The 24,094-nt window shown below is 43.1% G+C and overlaps 1 protein-coding gene across 5 annotated transcripts in view; it reads right to left on the reverse strand.

Moving 5' to 3' along the window:
• Positions 1-24,094, reverse strand: part of LOC122790431 (C-terminal-binding protein 2-like) — a 1,897,537-nt gene that overhangs the window by 622,653 nt on the left and 1,250,790 nt on the right. For all 5 annotated transcript variants that reach the window (XM_044057965.1, XM_044057966.1, XM_044057962.1 and 2 more), the window contains one exon: positions 11,059-11,186. In XM_044057965.1, the coding sequence (XP_043913900.1) occupies positions 11,059-11,186 (128 nt within the window). The remainder of the gene's footprint in view (positions 1-11,058; positions 11,187-24,094) is intronic.

Here is a 24,094-nt window from a genome sequence, read left to right on the forward strand (position 1 = left end):
AGAGTCCACCTTCCATGCAAGTGGGTGGTATGTCCTTGTGCAGAATTTTTTGAGCTGGTGATTGAGTGGGGATGCGAATAGGTCTATTTGTGGCATTCCCCATTTCTTTGTGATGGCCTTGAAGATGTCCGGATGTAGCATCCATTCGTGAGCATCCGAGGTGGTTCTGCTTAACATGTCTGCTAGTTTGTTTTCTTTTCCCGGCACAAATATTGCCTGTAACTGGATGTTGTAGCTCAGAGCCATATTCCAAAGGTCCAGAGTCATTCTGCATAGGGGGTATGAATGAGTGCCTCCCTATTTGTTGATGTACCACATGACTGTGGTGTTGTCTGTCCTTATCATTAAATGGCCTTCTTTGAGGAATGGTCTGAATTTCTGGATTGCTAGTTTTACTGCCAGCATTTCTTTTTGGTTTATGTGCAGGTGCAGCTGGTCTGGAGTCCACAATCCTTGTATGCATTTGTCCAACATGTGCGCCCCCCAGCCTAGGTCTGAGGCGTCCGTTGTGATGGTTTGGCTTGCTTGAAAGTTGTGGAAGGGCAAGCCTGGGTTTGACTGGCATGCTTGAGCCCACCATAATAACTCCTGTTTCAGGCATGGGATTAGTGGGATTTCGGTTTCTAAGCTGTGCCTGTGTTGAGACCATAAATTCTTTAGGTACCACTGTAGTTTTCTCATATGCAGTCTGGCATGTGGGACCAGGATTATGCATGATGCCATGAAGCCCAAGGCCTGCAGTACTTTTCTTGCTGTTAGTTTGTTCTGTTTTGTTAATGCCAAGAAGTAAAGAGGGAGTTGTTCTTGTTTTTCTGCAGTTAGGAATGCCATTTGTTTTACTGTGTCCAATTCCGCACCCAAGAATGTTCTTGTCTGGGATGGTATCAGTCTTGACTTTTTTAAATTGACTGTGTATCCCAGGGCTTGTAGTAAGCAAATGACTCTTTGTAAATCTGTTGTCAGCTTGCTTTTGTTGTCCGCTTGTAACAGGCAGTCGTCCAGGTATGGATAAATTTGGATTCCCTGTAGCCTGCAGTGAGCGATTACTGATGCCAGGCATTTTGTGAATACTCTGGGCGCAGTAGATAAGCCAAAGGGCAATGCTGAGAATTGATAATGCTCTGATCCTGCAAGAAATCTGAGGTATCTTCTGCAATTTGGTCATATGGGGACGTGCAGGTATGCCTCCTTGAGATCTAGAGTTACCAGCCAACACTCCTTGCCCAGCATGGGAAGAAGTTGCTGTAGGGTCAGCATTTTGAATTTTGGGACAATGATGTATGTGTTTAAGACGGACAGGTCGAGAATAGGTCTCCAACTTTTCTCTTTTCTTGGTACTAGGAAGAGTCTGGAGTAGAATCCTTTGCCCTGTTCTGTTATTGGTACTCTTTCCACAGCTGTCATCTTTGTTAATTGAGCTATCTGCTTTAGAGCTTCTGTTTTTTGATTTGGAGGTAGGTTTGGCATTCCTCTTTTTACTGGTAAGGTGTGGAAGTGGAACCTGTAGCCTTGGTCTATGGTTTGCAAAATCCACTTGTCTTTTGTGATATAGTGCCAATTTTTCGAAAATAAGGCTAACTTTCCGCCTAAAGGTGCTGCTATTTGCTCCCTGGTAGGTGGTGTCAGAGCCAAGTCACTGTGTTTGTCCTGTTGCAGTGGCAGTGGTTGTGTCTGTGCCTCGGTTATTGCCTTGCCACTGTCGTCCTCTGTAGGCACCTCCTCTGGATTGATTTCTGCCTCTAGAGCATCTATTCCTGCCTCTTTGAGATTTTGAGGAGTCTGGAAAGGACCAATTTTTGGCAGGCCAGTTCCTGCTAAACCTTGGGGGCTGAACCTGTAAGAAATCCTTAACTGTTTGTACAGATTTTGCCTTCTCTTCCATTTTCTTCATTACTTGCTGAGCAGGTGTAACAAATAAACTGGCCTTATCCATAGGAGCATCTAACAGCTTTGCTTTAACATGATCCGGCAAGACCTGTTCTTTCAACCATGCATGCCTTCTTATCACTGTGCCAGTCATGGCTGATCTAAATGTAGCCTCCAGTGCATCATAGCCACATTTTAAAGAATGGTTACTAACCTGCTGAATGTTATTCACCATTTCTAAAACATATTTCTTATCTAAGGAGTCATCAGAGGACAGCTTCTTAGTTAACTGATCAAGCATAAACTCTTGGTATTGGATGATATGAAACTGACAGTTTAGAGCTCTAGCTGAGAGAGTAGCAGAGGTGTAAACTTTTTTCCCCCATCTCTCTAATGACCTGGATTCCCTTTCAGAAGGAATAGGGTTTTTGCTGAAGTCGAGGCCACTGCCTTAGGCCCCTGGGATATAGTCTCAGGATCTGCAAGTGGGGCCTTGTATAGGTGGTGATGAGTGTCTGGCACCCTGTAAAATCTATCTGGTTTGGCAGGGGCTGGAGGTAAAGTATCAGGAGCAGTGCAAACATCATTAAATGCATCATCCACAACAGGCAGTACTGGAGGTATAGCTAAGGGCCTATGCTGTGGTAAGTGCAGAAAGTCCTAAGCCTTTTTCTTGAATCTGAGAAATCTTGTCCCTGCCATTGGAATTGTTCTCTCATGGCATGTAAGGTTTCTCCAAAGGAAAATTCCTCTGGTGGGGAGGCAGATGGAATGGATTCTTCAGCATCGGAATCTTCATAAGTAGAAAAAGGAGCCTCTGGCTGATCTGTAATGTCTGAGTCATCCGAAGAATCATCCGAGGACACTGGCTCGGGGGGCTCTGCTCTAGGTCTCTTTTCTGGGGGCTGAGAGGCCCTGTCTGGGTGAGATTGGAATCCTCTAATTAAGGATATTAAATCCTCTGCCAGAGTAAGCATTTGTGAACTAGAAGAGGGCCTGTGTGAGGGGGGCTTAACAGGCACTGATTTAACAGTTTTGGCTGCTTTAGCCCTGGCAAAGGCCTTAATAGACATGGCTGCAGGAGGCCTAGCAGCACCACGTGCTGGGGTAGAGACATCCAAAGGGATGGTGTCTGATAAATCATTAGGAACCACAGTAGTAGGCAAAACTTCAGAGGCCGATTCAACTAAGGTAGCAGGAGCCTCAGTAGTAGTCATGGATTCGGCTGAAGGTTGACCGGTTTTCTCGGTTTTGGCCGAAACAGAGACACTCGCGGCTTGCTTAACCGTGGTTTCGGCCGAAACCGCTGACCGCGAGTGTCAGTCTTTTTCTTTGCGTTTTTTAACAATTTGGGTAGTCGGAGGATCCGACGGCATAATGTACGCAAAATCTGAGCCGAAAAACTGTTCAGCAAACTCCGACCGACGCCTAAGCGTTCGTCGGTTGAAGGAAGCACAGGCTGAACAGGCTGCTACGTCGTGGTCTGGGCCTAAGCAAGGCAGGCAGTAAGAGTGGAAATCTTTATGAGGTATTTGTTTCCCACAAGTTAAACAGTTATTGACTTTTTCTGACATCGGCTGAGGCAAGAAAGAGTCCCCAACGGGGTACTTAGCTTTTTAGAAGTCTTCGAAGAAGTATTCGGTAGTAGTAATCTCTGGATCTGACCGATCGGCACTTGCGAACAGCTTCTGCTTTCGGGCGCCACGCGGCAAGAAAGACTGAGGAAAATGGCGTCGGCTGATGCCTTTATACCCGAAGACCAGCAGAGATGACGTCGGGTGAAGTGCGACATCAGCCGAAGCCGGACCCAGACTTTGGAATCCGGCCGACCGAAGGGCTGCCTGACGACAGGACAACCCATTTGTTATGACTGCAGATGCATCCTTGAAGGACATCATCAGAAGAATCCAGCCTATGTTTCTTGGTCTTCTTCCCAGACGGCTGTCCTTCAAAGTGGGAAGTTCCCTCCATTGTGTAAGAAAGCCTACTATGAAAGGTTTAGGGAACAAAGGCCTGACAGAACAGGAAGTATGGTCATGTGAAATGCCAAAGCAAAACATGCTCATGACAGTCTTTATGGGGAATCTGTCTCCCAAACTGGCATTTACCCCTTCTTGGATGACATGAAACCCCCACAAGCAAAAATATAGCAAAAAAATTAGACAACAAAACCCCCAACAGGGAACTTATCTGTAACAGCTTGGTGAACCAGCAATGTAATGGGTGCTCTGACCAACAATCAAAAGATGGTGCTCGGACTGGCAACAAAAAATTTCTGAGGGTGGTACGTTAGGTTGTCACCTTTATGCCCTATATGTGTGATGTACAGCATACCTTAAAGCAACATAAAGGCTTTGGTATACTGGCCGGAGGTTGAACCGCTCATGGCAGGGGATCCCTATTATAATGCAACAGTGAAACGGAAGGACATTGATAGTTGCCTGGGACAGAAGGGAGAGTCACCACTATGATCCTGGGAATTCCTTCATAATATTCATAAGTGCTCTGGATATTAGTGGAAAGGGTGGAAAAGGATGCAGGGAACATTCCTGTCCACAGAAAAGAAAAAGTAACAGTCTTCCAGGCCTTCTTGTACAGTCCTTGAACACAACCGTGCCAGCTGACTGTTCAAAGAGGAGGCAAACAATGTCCACCTGAACTCCCCACATATGAAGCAAACCTTGGAAGACCCTGTGATCTATTTTTCATTCTTTAGGGTCTGCCCTGGTCCTGCACAGCTTGTCTATCACACTCAGCATTGCAGGATGCTTGTAGAATGAGATTGTGCTGTGAAGCTATATCCAAAGCTAACATGGCTAGTCTGCAAAAGGGGTACGACCTGGTTCTCCTTTGTTTGCTGATGTACCACGACAGGGACACTGCCTAAAAACACTTCAAGAGGTTCTGGGGAACAAAAATAGTTCAGAAAGTTGAGTGCCTTGATTAGGGCAAGCACCTCCTAGACAATTATGTGCTGGCATCTGTTCTTGGTGTCCCACACCCCCATGCACTTTTATCCCTCTTGAAACTGCTCCCTAAGCAAAGATCAATGCATTTGAGTAATATAACATCAATAAAAAAATTAGATTTTTTTTCATCCCAAAAGGGAACTTATCTGCCCAGCAATGGAAAGCACAAGCCAATCGTCACTCTTCTAAAGCCTCAGAGGAGTGCAGTTTTCGGTGGCAGTAAAGCCCTGAAGGGCTTTCCAACCAAACTCGTCTCTTAGTCATTCACAAAGCATGTCTGCTGATGGACCTCAGATATGTCCATCTAGGAGGAGATACCAAAGATTTGAGCACCCATAAAGTACTTGTGCTGGAGTCCTCAGCAAAAAGAGACTCTGAGGATGGGAGCTATGAAGGTGTCTCACCTTGTATGATTCTGTCAGACTCTAGGAAATTTGAGTTGTTGGTTGTGTTCTAGCTTTCCCTATGCTGCTCCTCTCTTCCTCTGGGATTTTTCTTCAAAAGAAGGCACCTGGACGTCTTGATCAAAGCCATGGCAGCAGGCAACCAAGGAGTGCTCAAGCTCCCGTTTTTTTTTTTATGTGAATTCTCAAGACAGACTTATGTTGACGATGGATTATCCTTCAGGTGAAGGATATAAAGTCCACATCATGCTCTGGACTAAGACATACACGCTTGCTATGGAAATACTGGTATGGAACTTTTTTTCTATACACCACGGTAACTGACTTTCAGAAATACTTCTTTAGAGCTACTATCAGACTTCATATCCGACATTAGCTACAACAGCAGCCAACTTTTACAAAAAAGAAAAGTAATGAAAGGAAAAAAGGCCCCTATGGGATACTTATCTGGGTCCCTGGGAGAAAGTCAACTGACAGGGTACACACATTCTACAAAAAGCTTACACAGCAATGCTTGTCACAAGGCAAGAAAGATCTGAAGATTGTGTCGGCTCACCCTTAATTCCAGCAGCATACTCGTAACTGTATGGGAGTGCTTCAAACAAAGAAATGGGGGTGGGGAAAGCTCTAGAAGACTGACTGAAGACCAAGTATGCATGATATCCCATGTAGTACAGAATGCAAAGTGAGCACTATGATAAACATCAAGCTTTCTTAAGATTTGTAGGCCCTATACAAACTTATTGGGGGGGCTACACATCCACAAGAAATTCATTTAGAAAAGCTTGCCTTCTTTATATACAAAAGTGAAAAAAAACATCTAAACACAGCAGATGATGTTAAAAGCACAGCACCACAAAATAAATGCAAATCTAACTCCTACAAAATTGCATACTGCAGCAATCCATTAGAAAAGCTACGGATAATACTGCAAAGTAATAGAAGGGAAAGGAAAAAAAGCAGAACAAAAACTGGAGGGAAAACTAATCAGTAAAATGGGAGAAAATGCTCTATAAAGCACAAAAATAAAGAATCGGAGAAAACAATGAAAATGCTACATGGCTAGAACCTAAAAAGACTGCCAAGAAGCACATTGAAGAAGGAAGACTGTGGATGTTTTAAATCTTGCTTAGTTGTCATGACAAGCAGCAAATAAACTCTGGATTAAGATTGTGGAGTGCAGTGAATCATGGTTAAGAGGGAAGAGTTAAAGCCTGGGAAAAGTTTTACTGGTGCTGAAACAACTGCAGTAGAACAAGATGAACAAGACCAAGCAAGATAATTTACATTTTTAATGATCTTCTAGTCTGTATTACTGTTGGCCACCCCTGTGTAACCCTCTTCCAAGTGTGCTCGCCATTCACTCCACTCTCTCTATTACTAAAATCAAGACTTCCCTCCCCACCTGAATACTAGTGATAAACAGTCCAGTCACAGCCCTAGAAATACCCATATTTTCCTGCAACACCTACACTGCGCGTAGGTCACCTGTGCTTCAATGCACTTTGCCTGCAGTGCAATCTAACTTCAAAAATTTTTTACATTTATGTTATTGTATTTGTTTACTAAGATAATCATTCTGAAAATGTTTTAAACTTGTAGTGGCGCGCACACCTCTGGAATCCCCTGTAAGGGCTCCCTCTCCCCCCGTTTGCCTGGCTAGTGTCACTGCACCTTTTACAAGCATCCTCCTAGTTCTAATCATTTTCCCAAAGGGTTACCAAGTGATATTTTACTTCCAATCTGATAACTTACCAAAGGTACTGTTTACCTTATTAACTGTAATATCACTTAAAGTAAGTCTTTTTGGGCCTCACCTAGCTCTGAAGACAGTCTATTTTTTGAGTTTTTTGCACTGACTTGCTTAACCCTCCTGGCTGATTGTTTTCTTAGACGCATCCAGTCGCCAGGTCCGACCTGCTCCATTACCCTTCTCTATGCTCAGGCTCACTCCGCTCCCCTACCCTACACAGTCATTCCCACCTACCCTCACCTTCCATTACTCCACCCCTAAAAGCATGTTACCCAGTTAAAATACACCCAACTCCATACATCCTATTAACACTAAAACCCCACCCATTTCTACACTTTTTCCACTTCAACAGCCTCACAATCTGCTAGACGTGTCATTAAACCATGATACTAAAAATGTTCTTCCTTCTCTCTACCCTACTTCTAACACATGTATAGTGTCTCCTTATCCATATCACCTCGCTAAACCATCCCCAACCCCATCATTTACACACTACTCTTGATCTACATCAGGACAACTCCACAGATAAGCTTCAATGACACATTAGCCAGCCTAACTGAATATCACTTTAAACATCTCTCAAAAGCCCAAAATCCTTACCAACATCACTAGTAAACCTAATTTCTTCATAATAGTCAGCAAAAATAAACCTATCCAATACCTCAAGCATTATCTCTATAAGCAACACATTCTACCTCTGTGTGGGGACTTGCACCCTAACCCAGGGCCCCCAACAGGTTATTCTGCTAAAAGCTTAAACCCCAAAATATTCTTCTTGCAACACTAAATACACATCGTAACTAACAAAACCACAGAATTTCATGGTTGGTTAAATCAACACACCCCAGATATTATAGTAATCACGGAAACCTGGCTAAAACTCCATATTCTTGATACAGAAAACATCCCCGGCTATAATATACTTCGAAAAGACAGACCCAACAAAAAAGGTGGTGGGGTAGCCTTAATCTTCCCCAACACACTCAGAATCTCACCTTTCTCCAAAGAAATACCAACTTTCAACAAAGCCGAAATTCTAATCAGAACCCTACAAATTAACAAAACAAATACGGATTGTTGGACTATATATACCCCTTGGGCAAAACATCCAAACTTTGGAAGATATCCTCTCTTGGACATCAGAAAACATCAGTAATGAAACAAAAATTATGGGATTTATCAGTTAGCAAGACCTGATAAATGATTCCCCTACTAATAGCATAAACATCTACAGTTTTACCAAACTCATTACCAATGCCACCCATATACATAATATCAATACCCTAGGTGCAACTCTTGACTGGATACTAATTTCTAATTCCTATACTCTACCCAATACTCTCAGTGACCACTTACCTATATTCATATATAGATCCATACCACAAACTACAAGAACCCACACATACAAAACTCCAGAAATATCAGGAACTTTGAACAAAGGTTTAACAACATCCTAAAACACACTAACTGGACTCCACTTAAAACACTACCACTTGAAGGTGCCCTTGAGTACTTAATGTATTTCTAAATACTCTCAACAGCCTAGTCACCCCCCCCCCCCACATAAAAAGAATAAAAACTAACCATGCTCCCTGGTTAACAAAAACACCAAACATTTACAAGGCAGAGACAAAGCCTGGACCCTCACAACAACAAATCTGATGCTAACCTAATCAAATATAAACAGTTACAACACAAAGCAAAAAAGCTAGTGAACTTAAGACAAAAAAAATTCTAACCAATTGGAAATCCACAACAACAACCCAAAACAAATCTGGAAACATCTCAAACCTACTTAACCCAGACTCTAAACAAGCCCCATCACCACATCATGACAAAACTCCTTCAGAAACAAACCAGTACTACTAGTTCTATATCCCCTTTGCTCTTAAACCTGTCCCTACCTCGCTCATTCAAAAACTACTTCAAAAATTAAAACCATGCTTCCTCTCCTTTGACAACCTCCCCCTGAATATTTAAAACTTGCTGCAGAAGCCATGGCATATCCTGTCAGCATACTTATAAATCGCTCCATAGTAGAGTCCAACATCCCTAACCTCTGGAACTATCATTCCATTACAAAAAGAGGGCAACTCCAATGAACTATATAATTACTGACCAATCTTCATCCTCTCACCTCGTTCCAAACTCCTGGAAAAATGCATAAACAGGCAATTACTTCAACATCTCATCAAAACAAACCAATTACCCCCTACACAATACGGTTTTCACCCATCACACAGCACCACCACCACTGCCTTAATCTCCATCATGGACACTGTCTAAATCCACTGATTCTGGCAATATCACCTCTGTCTTAATTTTAGACTTAAAGGCATTTGACACAGTGTCTCAACAAACTTCATGAGCTATCCATTATATACTGCACCCCACCATCCCTCCAATGGCTTGCAAGCTACCTGTCCAACTGCCAACAGTGTGTTAAATGGCAAAATAAACTATGTCAAAATCAAAACAATATAACTGGGGTACCACAGAGGTCCAGACTTCGACCCTTACTTTTCAAGGTTTTCACCAACAACCTTCACACCTCACCTCTTAGCTCCATTATCCAATAAGCAGATGACACTGCCATAATTTCTTTCTTTAACATACATCTCCAGCAACTCACCCAAACCACCTTCACCTCAATACAGACATGGCTTAGTTAAGTCCAGCTACTCTTAAATCCTAACAAAAAAAAAAAAAAAAAACACAACTCATGCTCTTCTCTGCTAAACCAATCTCATCTGACTTTAAAATATTCTCTAAAGACAACACAGAAAGAGAAACGGTTCACACAGCTAGGCTACTAGGCGTTACCATAGACAACATTAACTTTCGAACAAAACATCTGCAACAGCATTAAAAAAAACTCGCATCAAATTAGGAACACTATAGACAAAAAAAAAAAACAAAACAAAAAACTTTCCTGGATAACTTCACCAGAAAAACTCTCACCAACATCTATTTGCAGCCCTCTCTTATATGCAGCCCCTTGTACATCAATCTACTATTTTCTCTTAAAAAGAAACTCCAATCCTGCTACCATAAAATTGCCAACTTTACCACAGGCTACTCCTACCATTCCTATTATTGTCTACCTCTGAAAGAAATAAATTGGCTCGAACTGACACCACCTAAACCTAGTTCAGCTGTCTTCTGCACACAAAATGATATATACACCTGAAAACTGCCCAGCTCTCACATCTGTCTTAAAAACCTACACCCCTACCAGAGACCTCTACTCTGAAGAAGAAAAAAAAAAAAAAAAAGAAAACCTCCTAACCATCTACATTTCACACAAAAGAGCTGGACACAGTGCTTATACTCTCATGCTACACCCAAGCTCTGGAACTCTCTTCCAACAGACATTACTTCAACTGAATGCTTTAACTTCAAATAGTCCCTAAAAAACATTTTCTTTGTAATCAAACCTGGCCCCTGCTCTTTCCCCAACAGATGAACTCCACTCACTCTCTAAGGTCTTTGCTTTTTACTGCTGGAGATCCCTATACCATGAATTTTCAACCACTAACCATGATCATATGACACTAAGAAACTTTATATATATATATATATATATATATATATATATATATATATATATATATATATAATTTCTAGAACTTAATGTATTTCCTATCCTACTCCACTATTCTTCTAAGCATATGCTTTATTCTAATTTTTACTGACACTTTGCCTAGCCCTCACTTATTACAAAAAAAAAAAATTATCTAGTATTGTGCATTTTTGTTATTGTATTTACCTCCTCTGTACTTTTTAGCATTCTTTACTCATTTAAAGCCTACTTTAACACTTGCTATTGTCTTGCTCTTCTACAATGTTTTAACTTTCATGCATCATTCAGAGCTTTTCTCCCCGGGCCTCAGCTGAAAATGGGTTCCTGCCCCAGTCAGACTTTCCCAGTAAACAAATGTTAAATAAATAAATAAAAATAAATGCCATTAAGGAATAAACCCCTGATCTCTTGCCAGTTGCTTTTACAAATATCTACTTCCACCAGTAGTGACAAAGAGACAGAATCAATTAACTGGCTTCATACCTGTTATTGCCCTGCGTATCTCTTTAGCTGCTTCTTCTCTTGCTTCAATAGATGATTGTTCACTGTACCAGGCTGTGTGAGGGGTACAGATCAAATTGGGAGCATCTTTAAGTGGACCCTGAGAAAAACTGCAACAAAAGATATGCAGAAAATATAGCTGAAACAAAGCAATAGTTACTAAAAATCTAAATCCAACATTTCCATATTAAAAAGACCAAAAAAGTACAGTTTTGTACCTACCATAAATGTAGATGTTCGAAGATCCACATTGCTGCAGTCCTTACTTATGGGTAGTCCGCGGTCCTCGGTCTGCCCAAATACCAAAGTATTAGGCTGACGTCGGTCATGGGCGCCTAGAACTGACATCAGAGCGTCAGGGTATAAAGGCGCATGACCGACGTCATATCCTCAGTCTTTTCTTGCCCCAGATGTCAGAAGGCCCAAAAAGAAAGGCCACAGCCAAAAACAGAATACCTCCCAAAAACATGCCCAACAACAACCATCACCTAAATCATAGCACCAAGTCAAACTACAGTGGGGAAGGAGGGAGGGTAAATTGGACTGCAGCAATGTGGATCTTCGAACATCTACATTTATGGTAGGTACAAAACTGTACTATGTTCTTCATCTCACATTGCTGCAGTCCTTACTTATGGGTAGAATCCCAAAGCAACGGGAAAGGGAGGTTGGTAAAAATCATAAAGCATTAGGGGCTGCTAAAATGCCCTGTAAAATTGCAGTGGCAAATCCAGCCCTAGACTTAGAATAAAGAGGAAGGTGGTAATGTTTAGAAAAAGTATGCACTGAACTCCAAGTAGCTGCCTCCAAAATGTCTTTTGTAGCTACCCCCCTTAGAAAGGCCGTGGAAGTAGCAGTAGCCCTAGTGGAATGAGGCCTGATTCCAGCAGGAATCTCCTTACCATGATGGGAATAACAGAAAGAAATACAAAACCCAATCCATTTAGAAATAGTTTGTTTTGAAACAGGTTTACCCTGTGAACCCAAAGCAAAAGAAACAACTGCTGAGACTGTCTGAACTCCTTGGTTCTGCTCAAATAATAACGCAACTGCCTGTGAATATCCAAAGTATGCAAAATTCTCTCCCCTTTATTTTGAGGATTTGCATAAAAAGTAGGCAAATGAATAGTTTTGGTTTAAGGCCACACTAGAAACCACTTTAGGCATAAAGGAAGGATTAGTACGCAAAGATACCCTATCCTTATGAAAAATCAGGAAAGGCTCCACTGCCATGAGGGCCTGTAATTCAGAAACCCTTCTTGCAGAGGTAATGGCCAACAGAAAGGCAGTTTTCCATGACAAATACTTTAACTCGGCAGTAGCTGCAGGCTCAAAAGGTTGTAGAGTAAGTTTTTCCAACACAAAATTGAGATCCCAAGCAGGAGTAGGAGCTCTACGTGGGGGTCTTATATTCTTTGCCCCTCTAAGAAATTGCTTAAACAAAGGATGAGAGAATAAAGGAGGGTCACAATCACAGTGAGCAGAAATGGCTGCAGCATGGACCTTTATCGAGGAGAAAGACAAACCCTTGTCCAATAACTCAGTAAGATATTGAAGAGCAACACTTAAATCAGGTTTGGAGACATCAAAGTCCTTTCCTTTGCTCCAAATGAAAAATCTCCTCCATTTTTCAGCGTAAACTTTCCTGGTACTAGGCCTCCTGGCCTCCAAAATAACATTCAAAACTTGTTGTGGAAGCTGAGACCCTCCAGAGTCTAAAACAGAATATGCCAGGCTGTTAGATGCAGAGACTGAATCTTGACATTGAGGAAGTGGTTGCCCTCTTGTGACAAAAGATGCGGAATCAAAGGCAGAGGCCATGGAGGCTCTCAGACTAAAGTCCTCAGTAGTGGGTACCAGTGTTGTCGAGGCCAATCCGGTGCTATCAAAATCATGGTTGGCTTGTCTTGTCTGGCCTTCAAAAGTACCTTGGGAAGAAGAGGCAGAGGTGGAAAGGCATATACATGCAGATTGTTCCAACTGAATGATAGAGCGTCCACCTTCCAAGCTGTGTGATGAAACATTTTTGTGCAAAACTTTGGCAACTGGTAATTTTGTGGAGAAGCGAACAGATCTATGTCTGGAGTTCCCCATAACACTGTCAACCTTTGAAATACCTGAGGATCCAATTTCCACTCGTGAGGATCCACTATTTGTCTGCTCAACACATCTGCTAAGGAGTTCTGTGCTCCTGGTAGAAACCTTGCCTGAAGATTGAGTTGTAGATTGAGAGCAGTTTCCCACAGAATCATCGCTTGCCTGCAAAGAGGGTAAGAATGGGTTCCCTCTTGCTTGTTGATGTACCACATGACAGTAGTGTTGTCTGTTTGAATCAACACCTGCCCTGGGTGAAGTAAATCTTTGTAAGCCAGCAAAGCAAACTGGACTGCTAACATTTCCTTCAGGTTGATATGCAAATGTTGGAGTTTGACAGGCCACGTGTCTTGCACCCATTTTCCATTGAGGTGTGCTCCCCAAGCCTTGTCCGAAGCATCTGTCGTTAGAATCTGACTCGCCTCTGGCCGGGTCACAGAGAGTCCCTTGTTTAGGTGACATTCCTGAGCCCACCACAAAAACTCCTTCTGAATGCAAGGTATTACCTGAATGACAGTGTCTAGATCCTGGCAGTGCTGTGTCCATACATTTTTGAGACACCATTGAAGCTTCCTCATATGCAATTTGGCATTGGGAAGCACCAGAATACAAGATGCCATGAACCCCAAGGCTTGAAGGACTGTCCTTGCAGTCAGCCTGGACCGTAGAGACATTTGATGGAAATAAAGATAAAGGCTTCTTTGTTTGTCCGGGGTCAAAAAAGCCATCTGGGAAGCTGTACTCAGTCTCACACCCAGAAAACACATGTCCTGAGAGGGTACTAGACTGGACTTTGTTTCGTTCACAGAATACCCTAGGCATCTTAACACTGCCATCACATACTGTAGATGATGAAGAAGTTCGTCCTTTTCTTGTGCAATAATCAGGCAATCGTCCAAATAAGGATAAATCTGTATTCCTCTTAGTCTGAAAAAGGCTATCACTGGAGCCAGAACCTTTGTGAACACTCTGGGCGCAGTAGATAAGCCAAAGGGCAATGCAGAGAACTGATAATGTAAATCTCCAGCCCGAAAACGCAGGTACCTCCTGCAACTGGACCTGATAGGAACATGAAGGTAAGCCTCTTTGAGATCCAGAGTAACCATCCAGTGATCTTTTCCCAGCAGAGGTAAAAGTTGTTGTAAAGTCAGCATCTTGAACTTTGGAATGTCCAGGTAAGTGTTGAGGATAGACAAATCCAAAATTGGTCTCCACGTGTTCCCTTTCTTTGGAATTAGAAACAGGCGAGAATAAAAACCTAGGCCCACTTCTGACAGAGGAACTGGCTGTATAGCTCCTATCTGAAGAAGTAAAGAAATTTGTTTGTGAGCCTCTATCCTTTGCCGAGGAGGGACGTCTGGCATGCCCTTGAAAGGAGGCATGGTATGGAAATAGAACTTGTAACCTCGGTTTATAATGTCCAATACCCATTTGTCCTGGGTGACTAAATGCCAATTTTGCTTGAAAAGAGTCAACTTTCCTCCCAAAGGAGCTGCCAGGCAAGAAGAATCTGGCAGCTGAAAATGCAGGTCATTGGGCCTGTTTACGAAAGGACTGGCCCCTGCCCTCACTAGCAGATTGAGCAGGCGAACTCCATTGTCTTGGCCTGAAGGTACTTTGAGCTCTGCCCCTACCACGCCTAGATCTACCCCTAGACTGAGAATCAGAAGAAGGGTACGTCCACCCCTTAGTAGGCCAATTTCTACTAAACTTTGGAGGTTGTACCTGCAAAAAATCTTTAACAGTCTGCATAGACTTAGCCTTGTCCTCCATTTTCTTTAAGACTGACTCCACCGGAGGACCAAACAAAACTTCAGACTGTAAAGGGGCATCCAGAATTCTAGACTTAACATGCTCAGACAAATTCTGATCCTTAAGCCAGGCGTGCCTACGAATAACTGAACCAGTGGCAGCCACCCTAGAAGAAGCCTGTAAAGCATCAAAACCACATTGCAAAGAGTGCTTCCCCACCTGTTCAGAAACATGCACCAAATCCAGCAATTCTTTACACTCTATCCCCTCTGCTAAAGCATCCACCTTAGATCTTAGCTGAGAAAGGAGGAAATTCTGATACTTCAACATATGAAACTGGCAGTTCAAAGCTCTCATTGCTAAAGTAGAAGAGGTATACACCTTCTTACCCCATCTATCCAAAGCTCTAGCTTCCTTATCCAAAGGAACCGGATTCTTAACAACAGAGGCTCTAACACCCTTAGTCCCCTGACTAATAGTTTCTGGATCCGCCCTAGGACTTTTATACAGATATTTATGAGCCTCAGGCACCCTGTAATACCTGTCCGGTTTAACTGGAGCAGGAGGCACAGAATCTGGATTAAGGGAAGCCTCCGAGAAAACATCTGAAACAACATCCAAAACCGGAGGTATAGCTAAGGGTCTATGCTGTGGTAAAAACAAGAACTCCCTAAGTCTCTTCCGGGAATCATAGTAATCCTGTCCTTCCCACCTAAAATGCTCCCTCATGGAATGCAGAGTTTCTGAAAATGAAAAATCCTCTGGAGGAGAAGCAGAAGGAGTGGAATCCTCTGCATCAGAATCAGAATAAGGAGGGAAATCTTGAATGTCTTCAGCAGAAGATTCTGAATCATCTGAGGCCTGCTCCAAACTTTCCAACTCTGGCTCCATCCTGGGCCTCTTATCAGGAGGGGGCATAGAACCTCTAATTAAAGTAATCAAATCCTCTGCCATTTTAAGCATGTGCTTTTTAGGCACAGACCCTGAAGAACCAGAACTGACCCCAGAGGAAGGCAAAACAGACCTGCCCTTAGAAGGAGCCTTAGAAACAGTAACAGAAGGCCTAACCACCTTAGGCATAGAAGGGAGAATAGTAACCTGAGAGGCCCCTTCAGCCTGACCTGCCTCCTGAGAGGCCACATCTTGTAAAATCAAAGTTTCCCCCTGGGACTCAACAGAAACTTCAGCCGGATCCAGCTGTTCAGCTGTAGCTTCTGAAGATCCGGCGTCCGTAACTGACGAATCATCCTGCCTAGGCTTTGTAGATTTGTCTTTGCGCTTCTTAGTAGAAGCCGGCGTCGGAACATCCGACGGCATATTATAATTACACCTCTTGCCAAAGACTAACCTAGCGCAATCTAACCTCCGTTTTATAGTGCGCTTATTAAACCTAGCACAAAACCTACACCCGACGCCGTGCTCCGGTCCCAAACAAGGAATACAAAGCGAGTGGTAATCCCTATGCGGTATCTGTTTCCCACAAGAAATACAATTATTCACTTTTTCTGACATCCAGTAAGTAACTGAGACAAGAAAAAACAAAATTATTCCCCAACGGGGTACTTAGCCCAACTTGGTATCGGTCTGAAACTCCGAAAACGAAAAATTTCAGAACGCCGAACGGCACTTGCAACGCTGCTTCTGCATCGGACCATGCGGCAAAAAAGACTGAGGATATGACGTCGGTCATGCGCCTTTATACCCTGACGCTCTGATGTCAGTTCTAGGCGCCCATGACCGATGTCAGCCTAATACTTTGGTATTCGGGCCGACCGAGGACCGCGGACTACCCATAAGTAAGGACTGCAGCAATATGAGATGAAGAACATCCACCAAATGTAACAGTACCAAGTCACTCTGCATTTTTCATCAATACACAACAGGGAAGAATGTACACTAATGAGTCACTACATTTTTTTTTGGGGGGGGGGGGGTGGCAGCACTATAATGAAGTTGCTAATGGAAGATAAAGATTTAGTCTACACGATGTCATAAACAGCCCCACGCAGCCTCTCTTTCAATCTGGCTCATCAGTTCTTCACCCCATCATTTCCTATCAATTCCATCTTTGTTCACCCTTCAGATCCCTCACTTCACCATTTACATAATAAATTCCATAATTCTATCAAACTTGAAACACACACCACTCTCAAATAATCCTGTGTATTTAATATATCCCCTACTTTCTCACCCAGACTGTGTTCAAAGCAAGCAAGCAAGCTACCATCTAGTCAAATTTACTCAGCCCACCCCTTTGCAGTTTTTCACCTTCCTCTGCACCCAGTTCAATAGTATTATGTCAACAATTAATGCAATATTCCAAGCTCAGCCTCATGAATATTCTCTAAAAAAGCCGAAATTCTCTGCAGCCCTTTAGTCAACATCAATGGCTATGTTACAAGAAATGTATGGTTCTAAGTTGCACTTAAACAGAACAATACGTCTCTGAATTCCTCACTGCTGCAGTAGCCCTCATGCTATATGGGTTGTTCCCTGCCTAGGAAACAAGTGGTCAGCTTAAAAAATGCTCTGCCCCCCAGCCTCTTCAATCTGACAGCTTACTGGCTTATCCCAAGGAGGTAAATATGCAGAGTGAAGCTTTGTTCAGGACTTTCTTGCACAGACAATTTGCTATCCTGAAAAGCCAAGCAATAATAATAAAACATATGAGGAAGAACAACACAACCTTGCTTTACATGCCAACTACAATTATTTGCAGGAAAGGGGGAAGAAGGGTGGGTGCGGCTACTCTAGCAGTGAAAATCTGAACATCTAATGGTGCAACTTACACAATTCTACTACATTAACTATTCTCATTGCTTAGGCTACATGGGTTGATTACCAAAGCCCAACTAACTTAGAAGGGAAAATAATATGGATCCAGGTGCCCCTAGAGAACGATCCTAACAAAGATCAGACTAGAATTAAAAAAAAAAATTCCAGTTTGTAATGCTTTGTAGAAGTAGAACCATGTAGCTACCTCTAGAATACTTCTGGAGTCCACCAGTTTTTAGTATGCTATCAAACAATTGCAAAGCTCTAGTGGATACTGCCTGGATTGTATCTGCCATAATGGGGGGGGGGGGGGGGACAACAGTGGAAGACAACCACCTGGAAACTCTTGGTTAGGACACAAGGCATCCCCTTGTCTCCCCTTTATAACAAAGGGCTTAATTCGGTCAGGACAGTATCTATTGAAAGTACAGTCGTGTACACTTTACCATAAAAGTAGATGTTCGAGTGTATTCACTGTTGCAGTCATTACATTTGGGTAATCTGCTGGCAGGTTGTCCTCAGTCGGCCTGATTAATAAAGTCTTGGGTCCTGCGTCGGTCGCTGTCCCTTCTTCCATGACGTCAGGGGTATAAAACATGCAGCAGACGCCATTTTATCAGTTTTTCTTGCCTCAGATGTCAGGTGCCCCCCTAATGGGGAGCAAATAAAAATAAAAACACAAACACAAAAATATACCTCCAACCAAAAGCAAATACACCAAAAAGGGTTTTAAGTATAGCAAAAGAAATAAGAGTTATAGCCAGAGAAAAATAGGGGGCTGGAGGGAGGGTAACCTGGACTGCAACAGAGAATACACTCGAAAATCTACATCTATGGTAAATGTACACAACTGTACTATGTTCTTCGTGTTTCACTGTTGCAGTCGTTACATTTGGGTGGATTCCCAAAGCTATGGTTGGGAGGAGGTATTTATACAGCATTAGGACCAGCTATAAGGCCCTGCAAGACAGCACCTGCTAAGCCAGCTCTGGATTTAGAGAAAATTGGTAAACAATAATGCTTGGTGAAAGTATGTACAGAACTCCAGGTAGCAGCTTCTAGACTATCCCTGGTAGGAACACCTCTGAGAAAGGCTGCAGAAGTAGATGCAGCCCTGGTGGAATGAGATCTGATCCCCTGGGGTATAGGTTTTCCATGGTGCATATAGCAGAGATGAATGCAATGGCTTATCCATTTAGAAATGGTTTGTTTTGAAACAGCCTTCCCCTCTGCCCCAGCAGCAAATGCTACTAGCAATTGTTCAGATTTTCTTCGAAATTTAGCTCTGTCCAAGTACAATCAAAGTTGTCTGTGCACATCCAAGGAATGCAGAATCTGTTCCCCTTTGTTCTGTGGATTGGGATAGAAGGTTGGCAAATGAATGTACTGATTAAGAGCCACAGTGGAAACCATTTTGGGCATGAAGGACGGACTGGTCCTCAGAGATACCCTGTCCGCATGAAAGATGATGAAAGGCTCCACTGCCATAAGGGCCTGTAATTCAGATATCCCTCTAGCTGAAGTGATTGCTAAAAGGAAGGCTGTTTTCCAAGAAAGAAATTTTAAGTCTGCAGTAGCAGTTGGCTCAAAAGGAGGTAGAGTGAGCTTCTCCAAAACAAAGTTAAGGTCCCAGGTAGGGGTAGGAGCTCTCCTGGGAGGTCTCAAGTTCTTTGCCCCTCTGAGATGCTGCTTGAGCAGACAATGAGAAAAGAGGGGTGGTTCCGTGTTATAGTGAGCTGAAATAGCTGAAGCGTGGATTTTAATAGAGGAAAAAGACAGGCCCTTGTGAAGCATCTCAGTTAAGTATTAAAAATTCTCAGTTAAACTTGGCACTGCTGCGCTCATCCCTAAAGACTGGTTCCAGGCACAGAATCTTTTCCATTTGTCAGCATAATATTTTCTAGTACTAGGTCTTCTCGCCTCCAAGATGACATCCATCACAGGTTTGCTGATGGATGCTAAGGGTGAAATTAAGTGATTAGCCAAGCTGCAAGGTTCAATGCTGGAAGCGGAGGGTGCAGAATTTGGTTCTCCTGCTGAGATAGCAAAGAAGGTGTCTGAGACAGGTGCCAGGGAGATATTTATGACACACTGCTCAGGAGTGGGTACCAGTGTTGGCGTGGCCAGTCTGGAGCAATCAAAATCATTCTTGGTTTGTCCTGTTTGACTTTTAGCAGAACTTTGGAGAGCAGAGTCAGAGGGGTAAAGGCATAGACTGATGTTTTTTTTTTCCAGCTGAAGGACAGAGCATCCACTTTCCAAGCTTTTTTGTGGGGAGTCCTTGTGCACAATTTGTCCAATTGGTAGTTCTGGGCGGAGGCAAATAGATCTGTGTCTGGGATCCCCCATTTGCTTGCCAACATGTTGAAAATCTGTGGTTCCAGTTTCCACTCGTGTGGGTCCATGAGATTTCTGCTTACTTTGTCTGCCAGTGTATTCAATTTTCCTGGCAAGAATTGAGCTTGTAAGTGCACTTGGTAGCTCAAGGCCGTGTTCCACAATGCCATGGCTAGTTTGCAGAGGAAGTAGGAATGTGTACCCCCCTGCTTATGTACCACATAACAGTGGTGTTGTCCGTCTTTACCATTAGTTGTCCTGGAAGAATGTGGCCCTTGAAAGCGGTCAGAGCATTCTGTACAGCTAACATTTCTTTTTGACTGATATGCAGGTGCATTTGACTTGGGTTCCATTTGCCCTGAATGCACTTCCCTGCCAGGTGAGCCACCCCCCCATGCATAGTCTGATGCGTCTGTAGATAGGGTTTGGACAGCAGGGGGTAGTATGAATGGCAGTCCCTTGTTTTGGTGGCAGGCCTCTGCCCACCATAGGAACTCAAGGCGTAGGCAAGATACGACAGGAATAATCGTTTCCAGGCTGTGACAATGTTGACTCCATAGACTTTTTAAGTACCACTGAAGTTTCCTCATATGCAGTCTTGCATATGGAATTAGAAGATTGCAGGAGGCCATGAACCCCAAAGCTTGCAGTATTTGTCTTGCAGATAGCAGGGTTTTTGTGGCCACTTGTTTGAAGTAAGTTACAAAATGAGTTTGCTTTTCTGGCATGAGGAAAGCCATCTGGGCAGTTGTATTCAAGCTTGCACCCAGGAATGTAATATGTTGAGAGGGTACCAGTTGTGATTTCTTTTCATTTATGGTGTACCCCAGAGAAGTTAGAATCCTTTTTATAAACACCACATGATTTAGGAGTGTGGCCTAGTTTTCTGCCTGAATTAGACAATCGTCCAGGTATGGATATATTTGAATATTTCTTTTCCTGCAAAATGCAATTATTGGAGCCAGACACTTAGTGAATACCCTGGGTGCGGTAGACAAGCCAAAGGGCAGTGCAGAGAACTGATAATGCAAGTAGCCTGCTTTAAAGTGTAGGTATCTTCTGCAAGATTCCCTGATTGGGTTGTGCAGGTATGCTTCTTTTAAATATAGAGTTGTCAACCAGGCATCTTTGCCTAGCATAGGAAGTAACTGGTGAAGAGTCAGCATCTTGAATTTTGGAATGTCCAAAAAGGTGTTTAGAGTAGACAGGTCCAGAATTGGACACCATGATTTGTCTTTTCTGGGTACCAGGAAAAGCTGGAATAGAAACCTTGTCCCTTTTCCTCTTCTGGTACCGGATGAATAGCCCTCATGTTTAAGAGGGAAAGTATTTGTTTTTGAGCCTCTCTCCATTGATTTGGTGGCAGGTCTGGCCACCCGTTTGGTGCTGGCAACATGTGGAAGTGAAATCTGTATCCCTGGGACACTATATTTAAAACCCATTTGTCCTGGGTTATGAGTTCCCAGTTTTTTGCATGAAGAGCAATCCCCCCCCCCCAAAAAAAAAAGGGGCGGCTAAAAGTTAAGTGCTTGGTAATTTTAAAGGAAAGTCATTCAGACTGTTTACCATAGGGGGTGTCTTGTTATTTTCAGATTTGGAAGTGGAGGCCCCCCCATTGCTTAGTTTTGAGAGTCCCCTGGGACTGAAACCAGGTGCTTTTGGTGTGTCTGGGTTTGGCTTGAGAGGATCTGGAAGGAGATGGAAAGGACCAATTCTTAGTAGGCCAGTGCCTACTAAATCTTGGAGGTTGCACTTGTAAGAAATCCTTTACAGTTTGCATAGATTTAGCTTCATCTTCCATCTTTTTTAGAACTTCTTCAGCCTTATTGCCAAACAGACGGTCCTGATTTAAAGAAACATCCAACAATTTTGATTTAACATGATCAGGCAGAGATTGCTCCTTAAGACAAGCATGCCTTCTAAGCACAGACCCAGTAACAGCAGCCCTGCAAGAGGCCTCTAAAGAATCAAAACCACATTGCAAAGTAAGTTTCCCTTGTTCAGCAGAATGCAATAAATCCTGTAAATCTTTATTTTCCACACAGTGAGAAATCAACATCATTTTCTGTTTAAGCAGTCCAGTAATATGTTGTTGATATTTTAACATATGAAATTGGCAGTTTAAAACCCTAATTGCCAAGTTTTCAGAAGTATAAATCTTTTTACCCCACCTATCCAGTGCCCTGGAGTCTCTATCAGAAGGGGTAGGATTTTCAGAAAATTCCTGACTTTCCCAGTGGAAATGCTCCCTTAAGGTATGTAAAGTTTCCCCAAAAGAAAAGTCCTCAGGGGGGAAAGCAGAGGAAATGGAATCCTCTGCCTCAGAATCCTCATAAGTAGGTATAGACAAATCCAGGTCATTAGAAGAATCAAAAGAAATAGAGTCCTGATCAGAAGATTCATAGTCAAGCTCAGCCCTAGGCCTCTTAGAAGGGGGAGGGGGGGGGGGTTGACTACCCCTGATTAGAGTAATAAGATCTTCAGCCATTTTGATCATTTGTTTTTTAGCCATAGCGGCCTGAACATGTGGCCTGGACATCGTTTTTTAGACATAGATAGAGATTTAGGCCTTAGTATAGAAGGTGGAGTCGGTTTAATATGCAAGTCTGTAGGCCTGAAAACACCCGCAGAAGCCGGTGCCTGCACAGTGGCTCCAGACCCATCCAAGGTAGAGACATCCGCTGGTTCCATAGGTGAAGCATCTCACGGCATACCGGACTCCGAATGGGTCTTAGTAGAGGCCTGTGAGTCAGAAGTAGCGGGTATCAGGGGCTGTGAAAGCGCCTCACTGAGTACCGGCGACTGGCGTAGGAGAAACGTCCTCTGCAGTTTTGGACCTCGATGGCCTGTCTGTCTTTTTCTTTGCGTTTTTTTTGAATCCTGGTAGTCGTATAGCTAACATAAGTCATTTCTGGATAATTAAACCGAGAACCAAAATATTTAGATGCAAAAATGTACCAACGATGGATAGTGCGCAGATTAAATAAAGCACAAAACCGACAGCAAGGTAAGTTGTGGTCAGGGCCTAGACAAGGAATACAGTACAAATTAAAATCTTTATGACGTATTTGCTTTCCACAAGTAATGCAATTATTAAGTTTTACTGACATCGGTAAGGAGCAAGAAAAAGATTCCCCAACAGGGTACTTAGCTTTAAGTTGAAGACTTTGGTTCTGAAACTCGAAAAATAGAAGTTATGTCCTTACCATAACGTTCCATGTGGAGTGTTCATCTCGCCTTTGTTCTTACACCTGGGTTCGGAGCCGATCCTCGGCTCCGTGTCGGCCGCTTGGCAAAGCTCTGCATCGAGAAGAAGCTCGAGACCAACCTAACTCCCACAATCCCCCTTCTGCCTTTACCTCAGATCTAGTTTGCAAGCAAACCAGAAGTCAACAGAAGAGAATATAACACATTCATGCCAAACAAGAAAAATATAGCTGAAAAATATAGCCACAACAACTGCTCAAGGCAGAAGCAGGAGAACCAAACCAGACACCTAAACTGGACGTTCTTCCTGAGGGTGGGAGGGTGGGAATGTAAGAACAAAGGCAAGATGAACACTCCACATGGAACGTTATGGTAAGGACATAACTTCTATATGTGAGAGTGTTCAATCTCGCAGTTTGTTCTTACACCTGGGTAGCGTCCCTAGCTCCATGTTCCTGAGGAACTCACGGGAGAACGTTCCTGAGCACAGTGGAACCAAAGGTTGCCCTGTCCCTAGAAATCCTGTCTACTTTGTAATGAGTAATGAATGTATGTGGTTTAGACCAAGTGGCAGCCGCACAAATAGTGTCTAACGGTAGGTGGGCTGCTTGAGCCAGGGATGTAGATACTGATCTTGTAGAGTGCCCTTTGGGCTTGACAGGTAAAGTTTGCTCAGAGGCAGTATAAACAAAAATAATACAATCGGAAAGCCATTTGGAAAGGGTTCGCTTCGTAACTGCCATACCCTTCTTGCTGTCTGCAAAGGCTATAAAGAGCTGGTCTGTTTTTCTGTGATCCTTTGTTCTATCCAAGTAAAATCTGAGTTGTCTATGAACATCTAACTTGTGTAACA

This window comes from Protopterus annectens, chromosome 16.part0 (genome assembly GCF_019279795.1).
Source record: "Protopterus annectens isolate FY-2018-M chromosome 16.part0, PAN1.0, whole genome shotgun sequence".
In the NCBI taxonomy this organism is placed as follows: Eukaryota; Metazoa; Chordata; order Ceratodontiformes; family Protopteridae; genus Protopterus; species Protopterus annectens.